This window comes from Cupressus sempervirens, chromosome 9 (assembly GCF_028749045.1).
Source record: "Cupressus sempervirens isolate cs-2001-9-10 chromosome 9, ASM2874904v1, whole genome shotgun sequence".
Classification (NCBI taxonomy): domain Eukaryota; kingdom Viridiplantae; phylum Streptophyta; class Pinopsida; order Cupressales; family Cupressaceae; genus Cupressus; species Cupressus sempervirens.
Genome location: NC_143126.1, coordinates 107001543 through 107025637, shown reverse-complemented (window position 1 = coordinate 107025637; position 24095 = coordinate 107001543). Strand labels below are relative to the sequence as shown.

The window sequence follows — 24095 nt, the reverse complement described above, 5'->3', positions numbered from 1 at the left end:
TCGCAAAGCCTCTCTAGTTTTTGCCAAACTATCCACTGTTTGCTTCTGAGTATTTTGGATGTCTTGGAAGAATTTCTTTGCCATCTTATCTGGATCAGCCATACTTTTCCCTTCCTTAGATTTTTTACTTTTACTTTCAACTGGTGGTTTGATCAAAATTTCTTTATTCTTTTCTCGCTGCAAATATCTTTTTTCTGTTTCACTTAGTTGCATGCAACCATAAATTTTGACATGCAAAATTTGGGTAGTTATCAAAACTAACATGCAAGATCTGGGTAGTTGTCAAAACTGACCTACAACTTCTACAAACCCTCAGGCTGGCAAGATCATGGCTCTGATACCACTGAAATGTCCCCTTTTCTGATTTGATATGGTATTTCACACCTCTAATCAGATTTTCAAAATCAAACAGCTAATATCCCAAAGATCCACCAAATTCCTCAAGAAACCCCAAATCGGGTATGTTGAAAATAGTGCTAAAAGCTTCACAACTTCACAAATTATTAATGAATCTGAAAATGGAAATTTTTACAGAACTTTCAGCAGCATAACAGCCTACAAATTGACATTTCCAGATCCGTATAGCCTTTACACAACAGCTCGAAAATGTAGGACCAAAACTATGCTCATCGGGCTCCCGAAATAGCACAAAATATGCCCGGAAACACCACAAGAACACTAATAATCTATCTCAGAAGTTTAATCACATCCCAATATATATATTCAGCTCTATTTTAACAGCTTAAAGTATAAAATACAGCAGCAACCAAAACTGATATGAAATACTCAACCGGAAACACCAAACTCTTACAAAAATACACCCGGAAACTCACAAATCTGCACTGTTCAGCACAAAGGCAAACTCTGTATGAGCATGCACATGGAATGGCTTCAAACTCCCGTCCTTAGCCTTCTTGAAAACCTGCAAACTCCCGTTCTTGGGTCTCCTTCTCCACAGGTTTGGCAGCCTCTGAAGAATAACAAAGAATGAGCAAAAATCAAGTTCTGGAATGAGCCCAAAATGCCTCCAAAACCCCTTAAAAGAGGGCATAACTGTAACTCACGTCCAAGAGAGGTTAATGAAACATATTTTAATAATAATTTTCATTTATTAGTCCAACGGTTTCCAAAGATTAACCCCCTTTTTCCGAAATTTCACTTTCTTGGGCCTGCCTGCCTTAGCAAAGATTATTTTATTTTAATTATTTGAAAAGGGGACATGACAGTTCGTTATATATATCCATGCAAAAAATAGCCTGTTCACTATATATATCTGCGCAAATATATTAAATGCTATAAATAAAGCTGCAATGGTCAGTGTTATGTTCACTAAGAGAAAGAGTGGAGGCAGCGGTATACTTTCTGGTGAACACATAAATGGAATTTAACTAAATATAGTACAAGTTTATGATTAAACAGAGATACATAAGTAATAAAACTGCAATAAACCTGGGACAGCTCCTCAGTGCCTTGAACCTTTTAGTTTATTGCTTTGATTCATCTCCGTAAAATTCATGCATTATAAAACCATGTAATGCTTATTTATGTCAAATATTTAGAAGGATTGTAAGCATGATTAATGATGCATTTCCCACTTACGAAAGCAAAGCATGCTCAGACGGGACATCTCAAGTTGTCGGTGCAGTCTACAGATAGTCTCACTTCACATACTACACATTATTTTATTTTCATTACCATGAATATAATACATAGGCTGTCAAATGCCTCTTGAAACTCGTACTTAAGATATACATAAGTGTGTCTCAATAGAGACCAAAAATACAAAGATTCAGCTAGGGATTTTATATCTCCATATCATGCAATTAATTTTGTTGGTACTGTTTTATCGCCCTGAATTGCTGCTTCCTTCAATCTGCCACCATCCATTATAGCCAACATATGAGTTTGCATATCATACCAGATAATCACACCAGAAAATATATGACTAAGGACTTGCCCTTAGTTTAGACATAGCTATCGAGCATAATGGCATCAGGAACCTGTAAGCAATGCTGGCTAGAGAGGCAATCACCAAGCTGTTGACATTTATGTATTTTCCCACCACTCACCAGCTAGAGCCAGGCAGTAAATTCACACTGTAATGGTACCATATTGCACAGGTACAGAAGCAGCCCAGAACAATCGATATGTATATACAGCTTCAATATGTAAAAAAGGTTCTCAAACCTACGAGCATATTATAGAGGCAAAAATGTTTTCCATGGCAGGCTGCTGTATTTCTGTTTTATTAATATTAAAAATCTATGCCCTCTGTGAACTTTGATTACTAATTTTCCCAAAAGATTATGCACATTGAGATCAATGTGACTTATGAAACTGATATCAAGACAAGGTCACAAAACTGGCTTGCTCATTTTAAATTCATCGAAGCAGCCACTGCCCGTAGCTCTCTGGAAATATCTGAGAAAGGCGGTCTTTCTCCCGGATTCGCCGACCAACACTTTTCCATCAATGATCTCCAAGCAGGTTCACACCATTCTGGAACTGGCGGCCGTAAGGTATTTTTCATAATACCCCCTGCAATCGTTAAAACAATGATAAGACATCACAAGGTTATAAAGACATTATATCTCAATCTGAAATAGTTAATAATAGATTAAAACTATGGTAAAATTACAACACATTGTAAAAATATTCCTCTGGAGATCAAAAAAGGCAATCAAAGTCTGTGCATGTGTATGTGGCTTTTGCAACTTAAAGCACTTACTCCTATGAAGAAAGTCGTCAAAGAATTTAACTTTTCACAGGTTCTAAAATGAGATTGAGAATCAAACTACTGTGGTCTCATTTCCAAATGTTCAATTGTCGTCTCAAAATCAAAGTTGGATGAGCAGTGGTAGAAAACTAGTATTCTTTCCTCAATTACTCATTTACTGGTTTTATAACAATAACTTTTTACTGAGATTTACAATGAAGAAATAATGATTTGAGATGAAAAACAAGGAAACAAACATCAGTACAAATCCTTTTCTAATAAAAGTCACAAAGCATGTAGAGCATCATATAGACTTTACAGTTTAGATTCAGTTGAGAAAGAGTGTAGATCATAACAACCTGCTTTCATAAGGCAAGAATTTTATAGGAGTGGGCAAAAACACAAAGATTATGGGTTTCTTCCAATTTGGAGATATTTAGCTACTCTGAGGTAACAAAAAACACAGCTTTATGAAAAAGTACTAACAAAGTAATCCAGGGTAACCAATGTCAAATTCAGTAAAAACAAAATCTTTTCTCTCTTTTCCTTTCTAGCTTACCCATCCCTAACTATGAAACATAAAATATCCATTATTCTTTTCCATATTTATCCCAGATATGAAACATTTAAAATCAAAGGGATCCATATGTTCCAGGAAATAGCTGTAAATGGGAACCTTCAAAAAAGCTATAACAAAAATTCACTTAGCACTCCAAAAGTGCGTTTTACCCGCCCACATGACACACAGAAAAATTGAACTGGTTCATGTATAACCCATGCAAGAATTTTTATAAGTATGAATCGTAGCCAAGGAAATCCTGTGATGCATCCCCAGGGTTTATAGAAGAGTCCACATTTCCAGGAAGTCCCACGTATGGTCAGATGTTTAGGGAATGTCCCCAAAATCAGCCAACCTAGCAGAAGTGTTCCTGAAACATGTATACACAAAGGAAGTCTGCAGATATCCCTGGATGTCTCTGGGGCAGCCAGCTCTCCCTTGTAAAAATTAACATATTTCTAAGTTAAAGAAAAACATTTAATATAGAATCCCACACTCCAGCTCACTCCAGACAAAAAAAAATAGCTTCATTTCACTTCAAATTACATGATTTGTTTGTGAAAAAAGATGCAGTGGGGTTTGAAGGAAGGGCAGTTGTTATTAGTAGGGATTAAAGAAGCAGCTGCAAAAGAGGTCGAATCTAAGGCATCATTGATAGTGAGATTGCAGTTTCTTCAAGAGCAAGTCAATCTATCCTTTTTTTTTTGTTTTTTGCATTTTTTTCAAAACTTACAGGAAGAAATGCTCTTTTTTTCCATTTTTCAATTTAAAGTTTCATTAAATCACAGAAAATCAACATGAGAAGCAGTAAGAATGATAGTACTGTCAATGAAATGCAAGAAACTAAAACAAATGCAAGAGTTTCAGCCTCGGTAGAGAGTGGGAGTGTTCAGACAACCATCAAATCCATTTGAGTGCCCTTTAGAAGCTTAGATACTGATTCTCTTGAAACCCCCGAATGCTGGTGCAGATGCGTTCTGGTTCGCAGATGCCTTTGGATTCTCCCTGGATGTGCCCAGGAAGCGCCACCCAGGCCTGTGGATGCTTGTGGACGTGCTTTTTGGGGCATCCTGTTGGTCCATGGATTTCCCTAAACTATAATGCTTTGATTATGAGGGATTTGCCTTATAAGTTGAGGTTACTCGTGTAAAGAGTTTTATTTCTGGCCAAGACAGATGGCATGCCACAAATTCTTCTCTTAGGTTTGGAGATACTTTTCTAAGGATGTATATGTGATGGCTGCAGAAAATTCAACTGTCTGTAATGGCTGTATGTGATTTTGTGCATTTTATTTTATCTTTTCTATTTCTTGGCAACAATCTTTGACCATGTTGCGGAGTTCTGGAGTTGTTGATGTCACAAGTTTACTGTATACCTGGGCAGTCAAGTTTATCCGAATGAACTGTGTTATCATTGTTTGGAGATGCGGGAGGTATCCCAACCATCCGATGAAAATTAGATTTTCTATCTGATTTATGCATGTCAGGTGTAGTTTTCATATGTTACTTCTGATTCTTTTGAGCTGTCCCACCATTTCAAATTATGAATCCTTCCATTCTTAGGTGAGGAATCATCTTTTGTTGCTAATCCATTATTTGTGAAAAGACTGAAAAGATGTGGCTGAAATCATTGTCCTTCAAAATGTATTAATGCCCAGGCTGCTTGTGCTTTTAAGGCCTAGCTTAGGTAGCTGAGGTACTTGAACATTTTGTTTCCAATTCCACAATCAAATGATTTAGTTTGGTATATTTCTTGCATTTAGATTGACCCTAGCATATGTGTGTGTGTGTGTGTGTGTGTGTGTGCGCGCGCGCATCCATAATCGAAAAAAAAAAGTCAGGCATCCAACTCTTGCACCGGCATCCACATCCACATCAGTACTTCAGTTTAGAAGTCTTGAAACCCTATCAAAGGGCCCTTTTAACAAGTTGAAAAAAAACCTTTCCAAGTTGTGTCAACCTAGATACCAAAGGAAAAAGTACAAGAGGGAGTATGATGTGGTTTTGTCACATTTGCGAGAAGGAATTTAGAGAAATCTACACAAGTGTACAGTTTCGTTTTGGGGGCATTATAGGTCATGGAGTTAAACTTTGTCCAGAAAAAAAAAATTGAGAAGGTAGAGGCTCATAGACTAATCATGAATGCAGAAATGAGCTCTCAAGGTGCGATGATGCCAGCTCATTTTCTTATAAGTGGACAATCACATATGCCTATCCCATCCATGGCTACTAGCGGAAGTAGTGAAATTTCCACAAAAAGGAAAGACAAAGATCAGTGGAGGTGACAGACCAGGGACAATTGCGGATATGTTTAATGTGAAAACATGGAATGCAACAAAGTTTTCCATTGCCAAATTATTATATGCCCATGCCATCCCATTTCATGTGGCTTGTTCCTCTAATTTCAAGCAAATGATCAATGATATAGCCCTACTGGTCCCTCATTTCTAATCCCCTAAAGATCATAAGCTGTGCACTTGTAATCTCCCCTTTTGCGTATGTCCTAATTATTTTTGCCATAGAATTGCATATTCAATAAACAAGGAACATACCTAGTTAGAGATATAACGAAACTTCTTGATCCTGCAATCATATTAGGCAAAAATTCATAACATAATATCAATAATTACTACTAGGAATAGAGAACATATATATTCACAATCATCTTAATCACATACGATATATAAAATATTATTAAAGTTCAATCATAATGGCTCAAATGAGGGAAAACAATAGGGTGCCTAAAGCAACTCTCTCCCCTTGGGCCAAGAGCAATATATCATCTCTCTTGGAGTCTCGGCCTTCCTCCATCCTTCATGATGTGGTGTACCTAGTGAGGACACTTGTATCTGCTCTCCCAACTCATGCCACCTTATTCACCATCTATAATTGAGATCCCAAAGAATCCATTCTAAGAATCAACCATTGTTGGGGTTGGTGGGGAAGTTGCAATAGGGTGTCCAGAGCATCCTTCACTAATAATCCCAAGGACAGGGCACTCCTTGCACCCCCTTGGCATCATGGGACTATCCGTTGCCACTACAAGGTGGGGTGCTTAGAAGAGAACCTCATTACAGTTTATCCCTCCTCATACTCCTTTCCTAACCTCATGGTTGGTTACAGAAAATTGATAGACATATTGGAAATCTAGTCATCACTCCCACATAATTGCCAATATCAGTATATTAAGGAATATTCATCAAATACACCATACACATATATTTTACTGCACATATCAAACAATACATAACACATACATATTTTAAGCATACATGATTAAGCATAATGCTACATCCTGGAATAAACGATGATTTACTGATCTGATTACTTATATATGCTAGGGTCAATCTGCTTGATCGATCTATTCTTCTTAATATCTGACTAGCACTTGCACCTGTTGGAGGTTCAAGGGATGCACTAATAGGAAATTGAAGGAAATTTTGAAATATATTTTAACAATATATAATAATAATATTTATATACATTTTGATAATTTATATTTGTGTTAACTACATGTTAAAAAAGCCTTGATGGAGTTTGGGTGTCTTCCTTTTGACAAAAATGAAAGATAGAGCCGTCCGATGGTTAAATCATAGTTACTAAATATTTAAATTGCATAAAGGGCAATAGCACAACCATAAGGATCAAATATTGATTTGGTTTAACCAATTAAGTAAGGTCAAGGTTATGTACTAACTTCTACACTAAAACTGATCACATATAAATTACTAATTGCACTTGCTACAACAATTTTAGTGGTAATATCTCAACTTATGGTGCAAAAAGTTTATTCTAAATTGATGATTACAAATACTTCTGAGTTACCTGGTTTGTAGAAGTTAAATGAACATCATTTCAGCACTTCCTTCAAACATGATAGAACACATTCAAACCCGATGTCACTGATTATGATTCACTTTGATATGAAACGTCTAAATTTCATGAATCTCATGCCTAAACATTTTCTAGTTTTAAAAAAAAAGTTAAGATTTAATTTTTTTAATGCTTGTTAATCTATAACGATGATTATCAAATTAAGCTAAATTCATATTATGAGATATAATAGGAAGGAAGAGAAGAAATCACCTCTTAAAGAAATATTATTCATAACCATATATAATAGATAAAAGAGTAGAAATTTTCAAAATGTAAAAAACTAAATCTTTATTAGAACAAAATAAAGATATTCTTTTGAAAATGTATAAAAAATAATACAACTATAAAATAAAAATATTTTTTAAAATAAGAAGTAATCTATACATAAAATAATTTATTTATTGTCTGTCAAACTAAATAAATATCTTATGTCACTTGTTAATAGGCCTTTGAAGGTTAAACCTCTGAAGCGGGATGATAAAAGAATTTTGTGGACACCTCAAGAGGTTGGCTGGGTAAAAGTAACATACTTCTATGTTACTTTGAAATTTATTATTGTAAATATAGTTAAATCGATTAGTTTCTTTCAAAATGTAATCGTAGAAGTTAGTTACGGAAGTTAATTTAGTTGTCTTTCGTATGAAATGGATATAGTCGTTGCTTACATTCTAATTTTATATCTGGTATAATAAATTTAGTTAATAGTGTCATTTTTGTATGATGTAATGGTTTTTCAATTACTTTATGTCGTTCCATTATGATATTCAGTTATAATCTTAGAATATGTTCTCTACTTTCAGATTAGCAAAAATGTAAAGTTCTGAATTTTTTTTAATCTTGAATCAGACTTATAGTGCAGTTTCCAAGATGCTGAGAATGATCTTTAAAACAATATATGTATTCAGATTTTATTGTTGTTGATATAACTGATGTTTTACTGCATGTACAGTCTTCTATACGTGATCTTGAGTGATGGAGAATATCTCTAGTTATATCTTCAATGGAAGGAGAATGCTTGGAGAATCAGACTTCTATGTACATGTGTTCTCCAAACTACTTTCTCAACCCTACATACATCCGATCTAGAGGGTATGTCCCTCAAGGGACATGACCTTTAGTTTTGGCAATAAAACAATATTATCCCTAAATCGGCGATTTCAAGGATAATGTTTGTAATTAACAAAACTAAACATTAGTTTAGTTAAATGCAAAACAAGAACACCTATTTGGAAATCGCCGGCACCTCTAGGAAAGATATAAATGTATTACTTGCCAATCATTGGATATATGTTATCCATAAAAGAAGGTATGGCCTGTACTAACAGACCTGTAGAATTATCCAAGTTACGTTCTTAACACTCCCTCTTAACCTGATAATCCTACATAGAGATATCAAATCTAGCAACATCAATGCAGATGTTAAGCAAGAATTAATACTCTATATCTGTTTGTCTCTTCTTACTATTAGTATCATAGAACACATGATACAAAATTATATTACTAAACCTGTGATATGACAAATCACTGCTACTAGTGATAAGACACATGTTGTGACTCATAGAAACTGGTATTTCTATATTACAACGTGATCCTCAGTTTAAGATCTACCAAAATACAGGATAAACTCGGAGAATTTCAAAAATTCTTCATTTATCCAATTTATGACCCATGAACATAGCAATGTCAATGTCACAAAATGGTCTACAACTCATCTGGATCTTATAGTAAAATCTACTATTTAGTACATTATCTAAGAGATCATCATCTCTTATAATGCCTTTTACACAAGTATTCATTATTTCAAAGATCGTCACCTCTTAAATAATGATTACACATGGTGGAGCCCATAACAGTCAATAGCCTGACAAAATAAAATTATTTTATTAATAATCAAAAGAGTACAAATGAATTACAACTCAACCATACCAAGTCTCTTCCTGAAATGTTCTATCTTTACTCTAGATAGAGGTTTGGTGAGTATGTCTGTTGTTTGATCTATAGTACAAATGTATTCCAATTATACAGAATTCCTTTCGACCATATCTCTTACATGATGTAAGGAATTTCAATATGCTTGGTTCTGTCATGGAAAACTGGATTCACCGAGAGTTTGATGGAACTCTAATTATCGCAATGAATAATCGTAGGATTCATGGCTTGCCCAAATAATCCCACAAGTAACTTCCTTAGCCATACTGCTTCTCAAGAGGCCATCGCTGTTGCAATGTATTTCGCTTCAGTGGAGCTCTGAGCTACTGAAGATTGCTTTCTGCATATCCATGAAATCATAGCTGACCCTAAATTGAAACAACATCCTAAAGTGCTTTTCCTATCTTTAACACTTCCACCCCAATCTGAATCGGTGAATCCATGCAAATCTAAAGCAACTTTCTCATATTTGAGTCCATAATTAAGAGTGCCTTGTAAGTATCTCATAATGTGTTTAACAGCAACTAGGTGAATCTCTTTAGGTTCACACATAAACTGACTTAAGGCATGAACAGCATAGCAAATATCAGGTCTTGTATTTACTAGGTACATCAGTGACCCAATCATCTGTCGGTAGAGAGTAGAATCTATTGGAGGTGATTCTGCAGCTGCTTCTTTAAGTTTATGCAAATTGGTCTCCATTGGAGAAAACATAGACTTGCAATTCCACATTCCAAATTTCTTCAAGATATCTGACATGTACTTTGCTTGATTCAGTATGATACTATCAAAATTTTGTCGTACTTCCAATCCTAGGAAGTAATGAAGAAGCCCCAAAAGTCTTTCATCTCGAATTCTCTAGCTAGATCTTTCTTGCATTGATCTATAAGATGATCATCACCTTTGATTAATAAATCATCAACATACAATATCAGTATTACCATACCATCTTTATCTCTTTTATAATATAAGTTAGAATCGGCTTCATTCTTAGAGAATCCTAAGCCGGTGAGATATTTATCAATCCTTTCATACTAGGCCCTGGGAGCCTGTTTAAACCCATAGAGAGCTTTCCTAAGCCTGAAAACAAAGGCATTAGGATCATGGTTTTCAAATCCTTCTGGTTGCTCTAGATAGACTTCTTCTAAAATCTTTCCATTGAGAAATGTTGTCTTTACATTCATCTGATATACCTTCCATCCCTTAGATGCAGCAATTGCTAAGACAACTCGAACAATAGTATATCTGGCAACAGGAGCAAAGGTTTCTTCATAATCAATCCCTTCTTTCTGAGACAAACCTCTGGTTACAAATCTGACTTTATATTTATCAATACTCTCATCAACAACATGCTTTATTTTGAATATCCATTTGGAAGAAACAATAGATTTTCCTTTTGGTCTTGGAACTATTTCCCAAACATCATTTTTCATAATTGATTGATATTCTTCTATCATAGCTTCTTTCCAGGCTAGATGTTTAATAGCATCAGAAGGATTGGTTGGCTCCGTTTATCATATTTGCTGTATAACGAAAGAATCTTTAGGTCTTTTACTTTCTCTGACTGATCCTGAAGGTGCAGCAAAATCTTGAGCTGCTTCAACTGTTTTTATGACCCAAAGTGGTCTTTTCTTTGAATTTTCTTCAAGGTTTTCATTTTCGACCTCTTCTAGGTTCTCCCTCTAGGATTCAGATTCACTAATTCTTTCAAAAATTAAAGGAGAAGGTTCATTGGAACTTAAGGCTCTTTTGAATGCAAGATCTTCCTCAAAGATTACATCTCTACTAAGTTCAATAGTTTTCTATCCAGGTATAAAAATTCTATATGCTTTAGAAGTTTCACTATACCCTACAAGGATATCTTTCCTTCCAAATGGTTCTAATTTGGTTCTCTTTTCTTTTGGAACATGAATGTATACACGACATCCAAAAATTCTGAGATGACTTATATTCAAGGTTGCATGGGTACGTGGGTACGGGAACGGGAACGGGTACGGGAGTGGGTACGGGTACGCATATTTTTCAAAATAGGGGACGGGGGTACGTGTGTAAGCCTAATTTTTTCTATATAATTAATATTTTATAGAAAATATAAAAATCAAAATATCTGTCATGAGTCATGACATTGAGCATTCAAAACAAGAAATTTGAAAATATAAGCCATAAGTCAAATATATATATATATATATATATATATATATATATATATATATATATGCTATTGCTGAATGTTTAAAGTATTTTTCATAATTGGGGACGGAGGTACTTGGGTATGACAAACTTACTTAAAAATTACATTTTTTATATTTATAAAAAATCTGATTTTATGAGTCATGATAATGGTTTTTCAAAACAAGAACAGTGATAAAGTTTGCAAATGTAATGTACTGTTTTCAGTTTCAGATTTGCTATATGTTTGAAATAATAATACATGAGAAATGCTTAGATGCATAACAAAGAAGGCAGACTTTAAACATGAACAAGAAGATCCTAAACCATATGACAATGACATATTGCAAATGATAAACTTTTAACTTGAACAGTGATAAAGTTTATTGTTAATGAGTATCAAAGTTTCAAACTGATTTGGTATTGAATTAAGTTTGATAAACAAGCAGCTAATACAAAAACAGAAAACAAAAAAAAAAAATCAAAATCTTAATCAAGGTCCTTAGCTATGATGCTCTCCACCGAGTACCCGGTACGTGGGATACGTGTACCCGGTACTTGGGTACGTGGGTACGAGTACTAGGGGTGTGGGTACGAGTACCCATGCAACCTTGCTTATATTGGGTTTTACTTTAGTAAATACTTCTTCAAGGGTTTTATCTTTAAGATAGAAGTGAGGGCTTCTATTTTGAATGTATACAGCAATACAAGAGGCTTTTGCCCAAAGATATTATTCTAGATTTTGATCAAAAATCATAGCCCTAGCAGCTTCTATAATTGTCTTATTTTTTCTTTCAGCTACCCCATTTTGTTTTGGGTTATAAGGAACAGTGTACTTCCTCTTGATCCCTGATTCTTTACAAAACCTTTTAAACAAGTCTGAGGTATATTCTCCTCCATTATTTGTTCTAAGGGTTTTAATTTTATATCCTGAAAAAATTTCAGTTAATGCTTTGAATTCTTTAAATCTTTGTAGGATTTCTTCTGATTCTTTGCATTTTAAGAAATAAATCCATGTTTTCCTAGAGAAGTCATCTATGAACAAAATATAATACCAGAATCCTCCAAGAGAGGGAACGGACATAGGTCCACATAAATCTGAATTAATTAATTCTAGTACATTATTTGTTTTTCTAGTACTATCATGAAAAGGACTTCTAGTACTTTTACCCAGGGCACACCCTTTGCAAATACTAAGGTGATCTTTATTTAATTTAGGTAATCCGGTAACCATTTTTTCCATAGTTGATAAGGTTTTAAAGTTTAGATGCCCTAATCTTCTGTGCCATATTTCGTTCGAATTATCAGCTTCGTGAACTAGGGCTTGAATGGATCCATTGGATTCTGTATTCAATTCATACAAATATCCCTTTCTTTGACCAATTAATTTAGCTTTCTTGATGGAAGAGTTCTTAGCCCAAGTTAATACTTTGCCATCCACGAATGCAACATTGTGTCCATCATCTTCTAGTGTTGTTATTGAGATTAGGTTTCTTTTAATCCCTGGTACATAGAGTACACCTTTAAGAAGAAGAGTATTTCCTGTTTTTAGTTTCAAAGTACAGCTTCCAATTCCTTCAACTGAGTGTGTAGAGTTATCACAAATAGTAACTTCAACATTCACTTTCTCTGATAAGGAATCTAGAGTTTCTTTGTATCCCGTTATATGTCTGGAAGATCCACTATCTATTACCCATGCCTTATTTGAGATTTCATTTGATAGAGAGGAATACAAAACACGGTTTTAAGGATCATAAGTCTCTTCTTCTCTAATGACATTTGTGCAATTTGCCTGTTGTTTGGAATTTTCCAGACAATTAGATCTATAGTGTCCAAATTTTTCACATTTGAAACACTTTATTTTAGATAGATCTTTCTTGGGCTTTCCACCCTTCTGATTTCCCTTTCTCTTCTTGAAGAGTTTTTTCTTGCCTTTATAGGAGTTTGCATTAAGAACATGAAGTTCTTCATCTTCTACTTTTGGTTTTCCTCCTTTCTTTGGCTTTCTTGACTCTTTTTGAAGACAATCATTCTTGAGTCTGTTAAAGTCCGGAAGCTAACCTCTAGCACTTATTCCTTGTGCAAATGTTTCCCATGATTCTGGCAAACCATCTAAGGCCATCAGTATTAGTTCAGTGTCATTAATGATGGTTCCTATGCTTTGACAATTCATCTCTAATGCCAGCAACTCTTAGGAAATAAGAGTCTACTGATTCTCCTTTCTTTATCTGGATGTGATTCAGTTGTCTTTTTAATGCAAGGACCCTAGTTGCATTGTTTACTTCATATGCATTCCATAATGCATTCATCATATCGTAGGCAATTTGGTGTTTCGTAAGCATAGGTACAATATCATTTTTAACTCCATCCAAGATGATTTGAATGGCTTTTCTATTTCCATTGGTCCATATGGATTTGTGAGGTTCGACTGGTGGCTGTTTGGATGCTCCATCAACAAATTGTTTGACATTGTTTTCTTCAAGAATCATTAAAATTCTGAATTTCCATGCTTCAAAGTGTTCCTTTCCATCGAATCTGTCCTCAGGTCTGATTGTATATGCCATTGAAAATGGGAGAGAAATAAAACTACTGAAAATATATAAGGTCTGATTACTGAAAATTTTGCAGAGCCCTAGATCTGATAACGTGGCTCTGATACCATGTAAAGTTCTGAAATTTGTTTATCTTGAATCAGATTTATAGTGCAGTTTCCAAGATGCTGAGAATGATCTTTAAAACAATATATGTATTCAGATTTTATTGTTGCTGATATAACTGATGTTTTACTGCATGTACAGTCTTCTATACTCGACCTTGAGTGATGGAGAATATCTCTAGTTATATCTTCGTTGGAAGGAGAAAGCTTGGAGAATCAGACTTCTGTGCATGTGTTTTCTCCAAACTACTTTCTCAACCCTACATATATCCGATATAGAGGGTATGTCCCTCAAGGGACATGACCCTTCATTTTGGCAATAAAAAAATATCATCCCTAAATCCGCGATTTGAAGGATTATGTTTAGAATTAACAAAACTAAACATTAGTTTAGTTATATGCAAAACAAGAACACCTATTTGGAAATAGCCGGCACCTCTAGGAAAGATATAAATGTATTACTTGCCAATCATTGGATATATGTTATCCATAAAAGAAGGTACGGCCTGTACTAATAGACCTGTAGAATTATCCAGGTTACATTCTTAACAAAAAAAGGTATGTTATGTAAACAGAGAGCTAAGTGATGAATGAATGAGTTGAATTACTAGTGAGTTGTTATACTGGCCAAGTGGATTTATGAGATTGTTTAAGTTGTTTGAAGTCATTAAAAGTTGAATTGGTACATCTGGACCTAAGGATAACTAATCACAAGTTTCTAATATATCAATTAACTTGACAATTTTAACACAAGTTTTATGTATTAAAGTTCTATGATGTATATAGGTTACTTTATCAATGTTTTCATATGAATATTTAAAATTCCCCTATTTATTTTAAATTTTCTACGTTTTTTATATAGAAGTCCTTTTTGTTGTTCCCAAAAATGGCCCAAAAAATCAGGGATTCAGAAATATGTTCCCCTTCCATCCTGTCCGCGTCCCCAAAACTTTGGGTAAAACAGATTATAGCAACTATTTCTTAATAATCATAATGTATTCACTTACCTTCGGTTCTCATAAGTTCCCAAAATTGCCTATTTTTTGTTAATCAGTTACTTCAGTAAAAAGAAATTTAAAACAAAACTTAAATGCAGCCAAAATTTCCGATGCAAGCCATTATTAAAAATCTTCCTAGAAATTTAGGTCTATTTTGGGAGAAAAGATACAATAGTGCAAAGCAGGTTCACAATAAGCTGCCAATAAAGAAAACCATAGCCAAAATTCTAAGCAGAATCATTACAAGGAGATTCACTTTTCGAAAAAGGTTTGGTGTGACAAGGTATAACCTCCATTACATTGGAAACTGGAAAATATAATAATCAATCTAGTGATAAAGAAAAAATCATTAATATCACCACTACCAAATAATGATTGAAGAGTCAATATCTAAATGATGGTATGAAAAGACAAAAAAATTAAGCACAGTAACACCACACCAGGAAGATTAATAACTTGCACATTCAAAGATACAGATTAATGGACAGAAATTGCATCCCTAACAAGTAAATTCTCATCAGGGCCGGTATTTCTACGTATCTTGATCTGGTTAGTTCAACACATAAACACATATAATATAGTTATACTTTCCAAAGTCGGATTGGTACTTACTATGATATACTGCTGAAACAGGACCACTCCTTTGTGGGATACTCTTAAATATAATTGTTGTAAGATAGCCATTTTCGCTAGTTTCCAGTTGCTCCAGAGAGAGAGAGAGAGAGAGTATATTAGATTGTGGTATTCTGAGTATTAGAACTCTGTCAAAATTGATTCTTTTGTCCCAGATTACTCCATCTTAAGAGCAACATACATGATGTAAAGTGGCAATAGTTTGGAGGTAAAGCAGTTTCCCAGGTTCTGGCCAATAGCTCTAATACATGGAGTAGAAATGGCATTGATTTGGAGGCAAAAATGTTCCCTGAAATTGGGGCCCTGGCAAATAGTTCACACAAAAGGAGTAAAACTGGCAACGATTTGGAAGCAAAGCAGTTTCCCAGATTCTGGAGATCTTGCATATAATAAATAAGTGTTCTTTTCATGAGGGTAAATAAGTGTTCTTTTCATGAGGGTATGGTTGTTCAATTACGTAAATATGTTTTCCATTTGCGTAAAGCTTTTCATAATACAAGAGAATCTTTAAATGTTTCCATCTTCAAATTAAATACTTTTTTTGTTTCCAAAAATGAGTCATTCAAAATGTATGTATCAAGAAATGTGTTATATTGTGAGTTTAATTTCTGAGTAGAGAAAAACAATCTATTTGAAATCCCACTGATTCTCATTCGTGACCCTGAAAGACATCCAATTTCTCATAATGTAAAAAAAATTTGATTATTTTCTACTGATCATGTGGGCAACAGCTTGGCAATAACAACAAAACAGATATGCCCGAAATAGTTTGGTAAAAGCCAATAAGGCAAGGTTTATGTGATCAGCGCAAGAAAAAACAGATCTTCAAGATTGGGATCGTCAGGTAGCTACTTAAAAAATCAAAGTAGAATCCAATGATGGTGCCAACAGTGGAGGATGATAAAAAGTAAAATATATCTCTAAGTGGAGAAGAGGAATATATTCAAAATAGTAAACATATATTGCCCGTCATGGACAACAGTCTAGGAGTTACAGCCAGCAATAATTGAAATTAAACAAGGCTCTGAGAATTGTTGTTTAAAAACACCAACCACTTCAACACTAGAATTGCATATTGAGAAATTTGAATCAGTACATTTTACAAACTCATTGGCAGTCAAGCATACCTATAATTGATCCACAATGCATGTTTGCATAAGGCTCATCTCCAGTAAGAAGTTCCCACATTACTATTCCAAAAGAATAAACATCAATCTGTAGAAAAATCAGATGCACAAACATATGAGAAGAAATAAAGGATCTAACATGCTAAACATTAAGCAGATATAAGCATGTAAAGAATTCCACAAATGTTTCAAGATTGGCTTACTTTATCACTTACACCACTTCTTCCACTAAGAAGTTCTGGTGCCATCCATGGCAATGTTCCTCTTACACCACCTGAAACTAAAGTTTGGTGTTTTACCTTTGACAAACCCATGTCACCAATCTGAAAACCAATTACACACAATGAGAAATAAACTTTGAAGCACAGGTTAGAGTTAGCATTTCTGATGAGCACTTTTTACAGCACCAGTGATGATGAAAAAGAAAATATAAGACATAGGAATGTTCAAAAGCTTACACCTGTATAATATTTTTAAATGCCTATAAATTATATTTTAACCATGCTGGAAAAAAATCTTTATCGAGAATGAAAATTAAATTTATAAGCATTCTATGAAATGTGATATACCTTACAAACTGGTCGATGTGGATCTCTCATATTAACCAGAAGATTCTCACACTTCAGATCAAAGTGGACTATGTTTTTTTCATGCAAATATTCCATGCCAAATGCAGCATCCATTGCTAAAATCAACCTTTTGCGTCGATCAATGGTTCTGTGATATTTTACTGTTTTATAAGCATACTCACAAGCCATCATAAAGAATATAAACCAAAGAACCCACAATATTACAACTATCCAACCACTTGAAATTTTCATCTCAATCAATGTCAAAGCCAATTATTACATTCTCTCTAAAAGCTTACCTGTCCTTCTTGCGCAAGACTTGTTTCAGGGACCCATTCACCATATATTCTGTAACAGTTGCTAGGGTAGCACCAGGCCCATCTCGAACAACGCCATAGAATGATATAACATTGGGATGGTGGAGTTGACCTAAAATAGAAGCCTCTTTCCAGAAGTCTGCTATCTGAACATGAAATAATACAAATATGCGGAAAAAAGTTATATCGCAGCTAAAATATGACACTAAATTGTCTCAAAAAATATTAGGTCATTGCAAGCAACAAAGCCAACTCAAAACATTATTTTCATGGCAAAACTGTCCAAAATGTGTGCACAAATCACAACAAAATAAAGTATGACTACAAACCTGTTTCAAATGCACAGATAGCATAATTGATCTTAACAAATTTATGTAGTAGTTTCCCAACAATAACTGATAATCGCTAATCAATCAACAAACTAGAGTAATCAATAAAAGCTTTTACTGTCATTCATTTTTTGCACTGGTTTTAACTAAATTCTAAGAAATGAACTTCAGCATTAAACAACCTCCAGCAAACAAAACAAGCAATGCAACAAGATAGACACTAGTTTATAGGGAATTGATTAACTAGAGAACCAAACATTAAAGTGTATCACAATGAAGTTGTGGTATTTCCATACAAGTGTTTCTGACAACCTATGGTGACATTTCCAATGCTAGCCATTTTACATCAACCAAACTTGGACAAATCACTTATTACAAACTCTTTCAGATCATCATCAAAAAACCTTGAACTCCAAATGGTAAATATTGGTTGTAGTATAGAAAATGAATTCAAGATTACAAAAAGCAATAAACCTGTCACTATGAAAAAATACATTTCTCGGAATCAACTTAACCATATTATGAAAGAAATGACTTTCTCAATAAAGAAATTTAACTGAAGGTCAAGAATTTTATTTATAGTGTTCTTCATATTACAACTGACAACTCTCTATTAATAAAGACTTGTTATGATCATCTTCCAAAATCTAAGTGAAGCTCTAGAGTCTAGACTCCTCGGAAATCTTTAGAAAATGCTCTTTGATTCCTGTAACTGTTTGAGCTCATACAATCTCATCTTCAATAAGAGTCATGCAAATGGCATGCTTCTTCCATTAATTAAATCAAAATTTATAGTATCTGCAACAACAAATAAAGCTCTGGTTTTAAACAACAATGCTCAAATGTATGATAGAAGAAGCTGAAAAAGGTATCTACCAGACGTTCTTGCTCTGATGGCCTTCCTTCAAAACAGCTGGCTTTGATCCGCTTGATAGCAACATCTGATCCCTTCCATTTTCCATGATAAACTGTTCCATACGTGCCAGACCCAAGCTCCCGTATTTCCTCCAAGTCAGCATTTTTTATTATCTGAAAGATGTAATGTAAAGGACTGGATGTATAAAAAATTGAAATGGACCTCAAGCATGAGCTAAGAACACGCATTTATGCATTTACTGTACCTAAAAGACAAACAACCACCTCAAAGAGAAGATTGCATGTTTCTTGATACATAAATGAATCAGAACATACTGAGTAGTTCATACCTGCAAACCTTTAGCCAACGCTTGTGCCTCAGCTTCTGCTGCAGCTTTCCTTGCCATTTCTGCTGCGTCTGAATTCTGTAATAGTAAAGTTAATATTGTTAACAAAATTGCAAATAGTGAAGAGGCGGGCATTAGGAATTCAATATGACAAGCATTCAATTCAGAAACAAAAATTTCATGTCTACCTTACCTCATTAACTTCTTGTTGGAGCATGGTTTCTTCAATATCTGAAGTAGGAAACATAACATCGTCTTTTACTTCCTTATAATCAACTTCTGTTATTGCTTCTTTTTCATTTCCAACAGAATGCTGCTTACCCAATATCTCGGATGCTGATGGTACTACATTTAATTGTGGGATGCTTGGACTGTGTGACAACAGATCCATGGGTTTAGACATAACCAAACAATCTGCATTCATTTTACTATTCATGCTGTTCTCATTCATCTTGTTATCTGTATCTTCGTCTTGCTTTGGTAATTCAGGGTCTTTTAACTTGTTCTCCATTTCCAGCTGTGCTGTAATAGACATCATTCTTATGTTTTCCAAGATGGGATTTTTATCCAACTCGCCAGATTTTCTCCCTTCTTCAGTTTCTGCCAACAGGTTCTCTGGCAAAGCCACATTGGTGCTATTTGCAGGACTTTGATCATATATTGGAGGAGTGGTAGAAGTTAAGTCAATTCTTGTTTCGGGTGAAGAAGATGACACAGACGGAAAAATTGCCGATGATCTTGATAGGGAAGGTTGATCATGTACAAAAGCAACCATAGAATTTATAGCATGTGAAAAATCACTGCTAGAAAGAATTTGGCTGTCTTCTGATGTTTCAAAAACATTAGACACACGTGTGATGTCAGTTTCACTCTGGAAGCTTGTTTGCCTCTTAACAGGCTCCATGGCAAGTACCTTACAGTCCTGAATTGCACTTGTGACATGAGTTCCTGTAAGGTGGTTACTGCTGCTGTCAGAAATATTTGAATTCTTCACAGTAACATCACTTGGCTTGCAATTTGGAAAATTTGTTAAGTCTGAAGTATTCATGCCATGTGATACATAAACATGCTCCATCCTTTCAATGTCCTGATTATATCTTTTACCAAGGTCAGGATCTGCAATCTCATCTTTTCCGACATTGTAAAACCCAATCCCTTGCCCATTATTTGGCTGCACATCAATTCCAAACCTATCATTCAAATGACTTCCAATAACTGTATAGCTTAGCTTATTCTGTGGAACATTTCCCAAGTCAGGTGTCCTTATATCCTCTACAGATTTATCTGAAGTATTGTATATTTGAGTTTCATACTGGTTAGAAATGACCTGCTTGTGGAAACCATCAACTTCTGTAATGTTGTAGGCATCATCTGGATGGGAAGCATTATAACCCCTTGCATAATGATCCCAGAGGTGGTTTTGTTCGATGCTATCATGCAAACTTTCCTCCAGATAAATACCATGCGCTTTCCCATCCATCAGCAGTTCCACTTGATCATTCATGGGATGCAGAATCCTTTCCTTCTCTATTTCTTGCACCTCCTGAAAAGTGACTAATTGATCAGGCTGTTCTGCAGAATACATGTTTTGATCCATTCTCTTGTTTAAATCCTTGTCTAATAGATTTTGACCTAAATAAGGCACTGATTGCTCCGAATATGGATTTGGGACCCAAACCTCAGATGTGGTTGGCCTTGACTGTACTCCAGCAAATTGCTGTTGAGAAGAAGAGTTACCTTCAAATACTTTCTGCTGGTGACTCGGATTTTGCACTGGCGATCTTGAGTCCTCCTCTGTAAAATAAGGCTGGCAACGCCAAGTTACATGGTTATCACCCTGTACATACCTGTTGGAGCTTGGGTGAGAATCCAAGGGTGCTAAATTTCCCATTGGTTGATTGTCAATGTAGTCTACTGGGTTTCCATATTCATCACAAACCAAAGGAACCTGCATATTATGATGGTTTTGCAAATACCTCTCATGGTGATTGCTAGAATTTGCCTCAGGCATTGTGGCTGCAGAATACAAATGAAAATCCAAGACATTTGATGAATGCGGTAAATGGCCAAAATCATGAGAAAGTTGCGGACCTGGGACATAATATGAGGCATCCCAAGATCCATCATTCTCAATATCATTCTGCAAAAACTGTTTCTCTACTTGCCCAACCATAGTACGTGAAAATGCATTCTTCTGCAGCAAATTTGAGTGGGCAAATTCGTGGTGATCTCTGTACACATAATCACAATTATTGAATGCAACTTGGTGCAATGTATTATCACTCTGTAAATGTTGAAGTTGCTCTGAATGCCTGCCAATAGGGTGCTGAATGGTCCCTTTTTGTACTGAGTCTGACCAGCCAACTTTATGTTCTTGGTCATGGTAAATCTCATCAGAAATGTTTTGAGCAGCCTGATGATATGCAAGAGGCATTTCATGCTGCCAAGAATAGGTTGGACTATGCAAATCATGCTGTTGTGATGGAATACTATATATTCCATCACAGTCAAGCATACTAACAGAAAACTCAGATTTAACGTTAATATGATGCTGCTCTGACTGGTGCAGATTGTCATGGGATTCAACGTGTGCCACGTATCTGTCTGTCATTATTTGTTTGTAATCTCTACCATTCATAAATCCAGAATGAAGCCTGCTGCCAAAATTTGACTGCCCTTTCAAAGGAGATTCAACCCCATGCATCCCAATAGTTTCCCGCAGTTGGGGTGCAGTAGTTAAAACGTGTTTCAGATGGCTGCCTGAATCAGATTGCAAGTGGGATGGATGCTGCTGATGACATCCAACATCGGGTTGTAATTGGAATGGAACTTCAACCCCGGTGTTTTGCTTGTTTTCATGCGGATAGGGCAAACGCTGATGATAATTGCCAACCTCGGACTGCCCTTTATATGGAATCTCACCCACAGATGGCACTGGTATTTCCAGAGAAGACTCAACTCGGTGTGACAAATGCAGACGATGGCCATCATTGCCAACTTGCCCTTTTGAAGGAATTTCCACTGCAGACGCTGCAGTGAGTTCCCGGTAAGTTTCATGCCGTTGAGGCACATGCTCGTGATGGTGGTAGTGATGATGATGATGACCACTGTGCTCGGGCTGTCCCTTGGGGAGTAATTCAGGCCCCTGCAGGTTCTGAAATGATTCGTTAATGGCCATATGATGATGATTTGCATATTGATTATGGCTATTGAATTCAGCTTGCCCCATTGGCCTATATTCATGCCCTTGCACCTCCGAATAGGACAAGTACTGATGGGATTGCCCTTGTATATCAGAGTACAGGTCATGCTGGACTAAATTACTGCTATGCACATACTGATTGTGCTGATGATGAGTCTGCTTTTGATAATACTGATCAGCATCAGACATCAGCTTATGATGATGATGAGGATGATGATGAGAAGGCGACAAAGGTGGCGGCGAGGATGAGGCCGATCCTCCACCCTTAGAAAAGGGTTTCATCAGAGACACAGGCAAAGCCACAGACACATGCTGTGCAATCCCAGCTTCACTTCCATTCCCAACTAATGGTAAAGTGTTGCTATCATTATTATTACTGATACTAATACTATTTACATTCTCGTTATTCCTATTACTCCTATTATAATTGCTGTTGCTACTACTGATACTAATATGATTGTTTTCAAATTGCTGTCTATTCATCTCAACCACGGAATTCAAGGCCTCAACATACCTCTGCTCGCAGTCTCTCTCGTCATTTCCCTCAATTGACATTAAATTCTGCTGCTGCTGCTGCTGATCGGCCGCCGCAAACAGAAACAATCGAAGCCTACTGCAGACTCCATCTCCGGCCTCAAGCCTGTCATACTCCTCCATCATATGGAAAACGTCCTCGTCAGACATAACGGAAACAAGCGCATCAAGGTCATCATCTGGCTGCTGGTATTTCAAACTTAGGGTTTCCTGCTCATACAACTCACTCAATTTCGCCATCAATTCCCGATAATTAACGTCCCTACTAACAGAAACAATCCTCGTCTCGCCGCCTGCATACCGGAGCTTCCCATCGGAGGGCCTGGGAAGAATCGAGCCACCAAAACTGCACAGAAACTTCACCCGTACAGAATTCCCATCTTCTTTCGTAAAATTCTCTGTCTCCCCCATCGCAAAGGGAGCTACACACCGCACCTCCGACAGAGTCATCATACTAGCAAGAAATTCACCACAAATTTCACGATATCAATCCAAATTGGAAAAAAATCATCAAAAATTCTTCCTTGCAGAGCCTGAGGAAAAACCAATTTCTAACCCTAACAGAAGCAATGCAAGAATAACGTCCCATTGTCGCTTCAGCACATACTCAGGATATGCTTCTGCTTTTCCTCAGACTTCGACCGTTAAATTCAATGGCTGCCTCTGCAGAATCTCAATCCAACAAATTTTCAATTTTTTTTCCTTTTTAATCTCAAAGAAAAACAAAATACTTATTCTTTAATCGACGGCATAAAATGCCAAGGCCATTGCCACATGTACTTAACCTGGCATGAAATGCCTACAAACCATGCCGGGGGCATCCTGACGCAGAGCAGAATATTCCTTCGTTCGGAACTCAACTGTTACTCAATTTCACTTAAATTCCAGTTAAATTCCGATACCACCCATGTTGTCTCCTTCATCAAAATTCTCCACCTGCCACGTATCGCATCTCATGTACGCAAATCTTGAATAAATTTATCTTTCATTTATTATATTCAGCCATGATACTTTATTTTCTGCTTTAGAATGCTTCTCATTGTGTGTGGTGGTGTCTTTTCGTTGAAGATTGTCCAATCTATTTTAAAAAACAATTGGCTTTACAAAACTTTTCGATTTAATTCTAGTTATGGACTCTAAACCTTTGCAATTGTAATGCAAGTGTATGCATTATTGGGACACCCTTTTCCCTTTCCGTTAGAAAAGCATCACTTCAAAGCAATATGGACGGTGTCATATTTGCAAGGGCGGTGCCTTGGTTGTGAATGTCTTCATCTCAA

The 24095-nt window shown here is 35.8% G+C and overlaps 1 protein-coding gene across 1 annotated transcript; it reads right to left on the bottom strand.

Annotated features, from left to right (window-relative positions):
- Nucleotides 1–1662: 1662 nt before the first annotated feature.
- Nucleotides 1663–23410, bottom strand: LOC149537785 (RAF-like serine/threonine-protein kinase PRAF). Its single transcript, XM_089799175.1, has 8 exons — nucleotides 19273–23410; nucleotides 19083–19157; nucleotides 18754–18906; nucleotides 17531–17694; nucleotides 17232–17379; nucleotides 16866–16985; nucleotides 16663–16750; nucleotides 1663–2538 (listed from the first exon to the last, which is right to left on the bottom strand). Exons 1-8 carry the CDS (start codon nucleotides 23266–23268, stop codon nucleotides 2372–2374), a joined length of 4911 nt encoding a protein of 1636 aa, XP_089655301.1. The 5' UTR covers nucleotides 23269–23410; the 3' UTR covers nucleotides 1663–2371.
- Nucleotides 23411–24095: the final 685 nt, after the last annotated feature.

Bases quoted from the DNA above. Each gene is read 5' to 3' on its own strand.
- LOC149537785 (XM_089799175.1), bottom strand. From the start codon at position 23,268: ATGATGACTCTGTCGGAGGTGCGGTGTGTAGCTCCCTTTGCGATGGGG. The intron at 16,986-17,231 runs GTATATCACATT...ATTGGTTTTCAG, and splicing joins CACATCGACCAGTTTGTAAG to ATTGGTGACATGGGTTTGTC. The intron at 16,751-16,865 runs GTAAGCCAATCT...ATTTTTCTACAG, and splicing joins GAAGTGGTGTAAGTGATAAA to ATTGATGTTTATTCTTTTGG.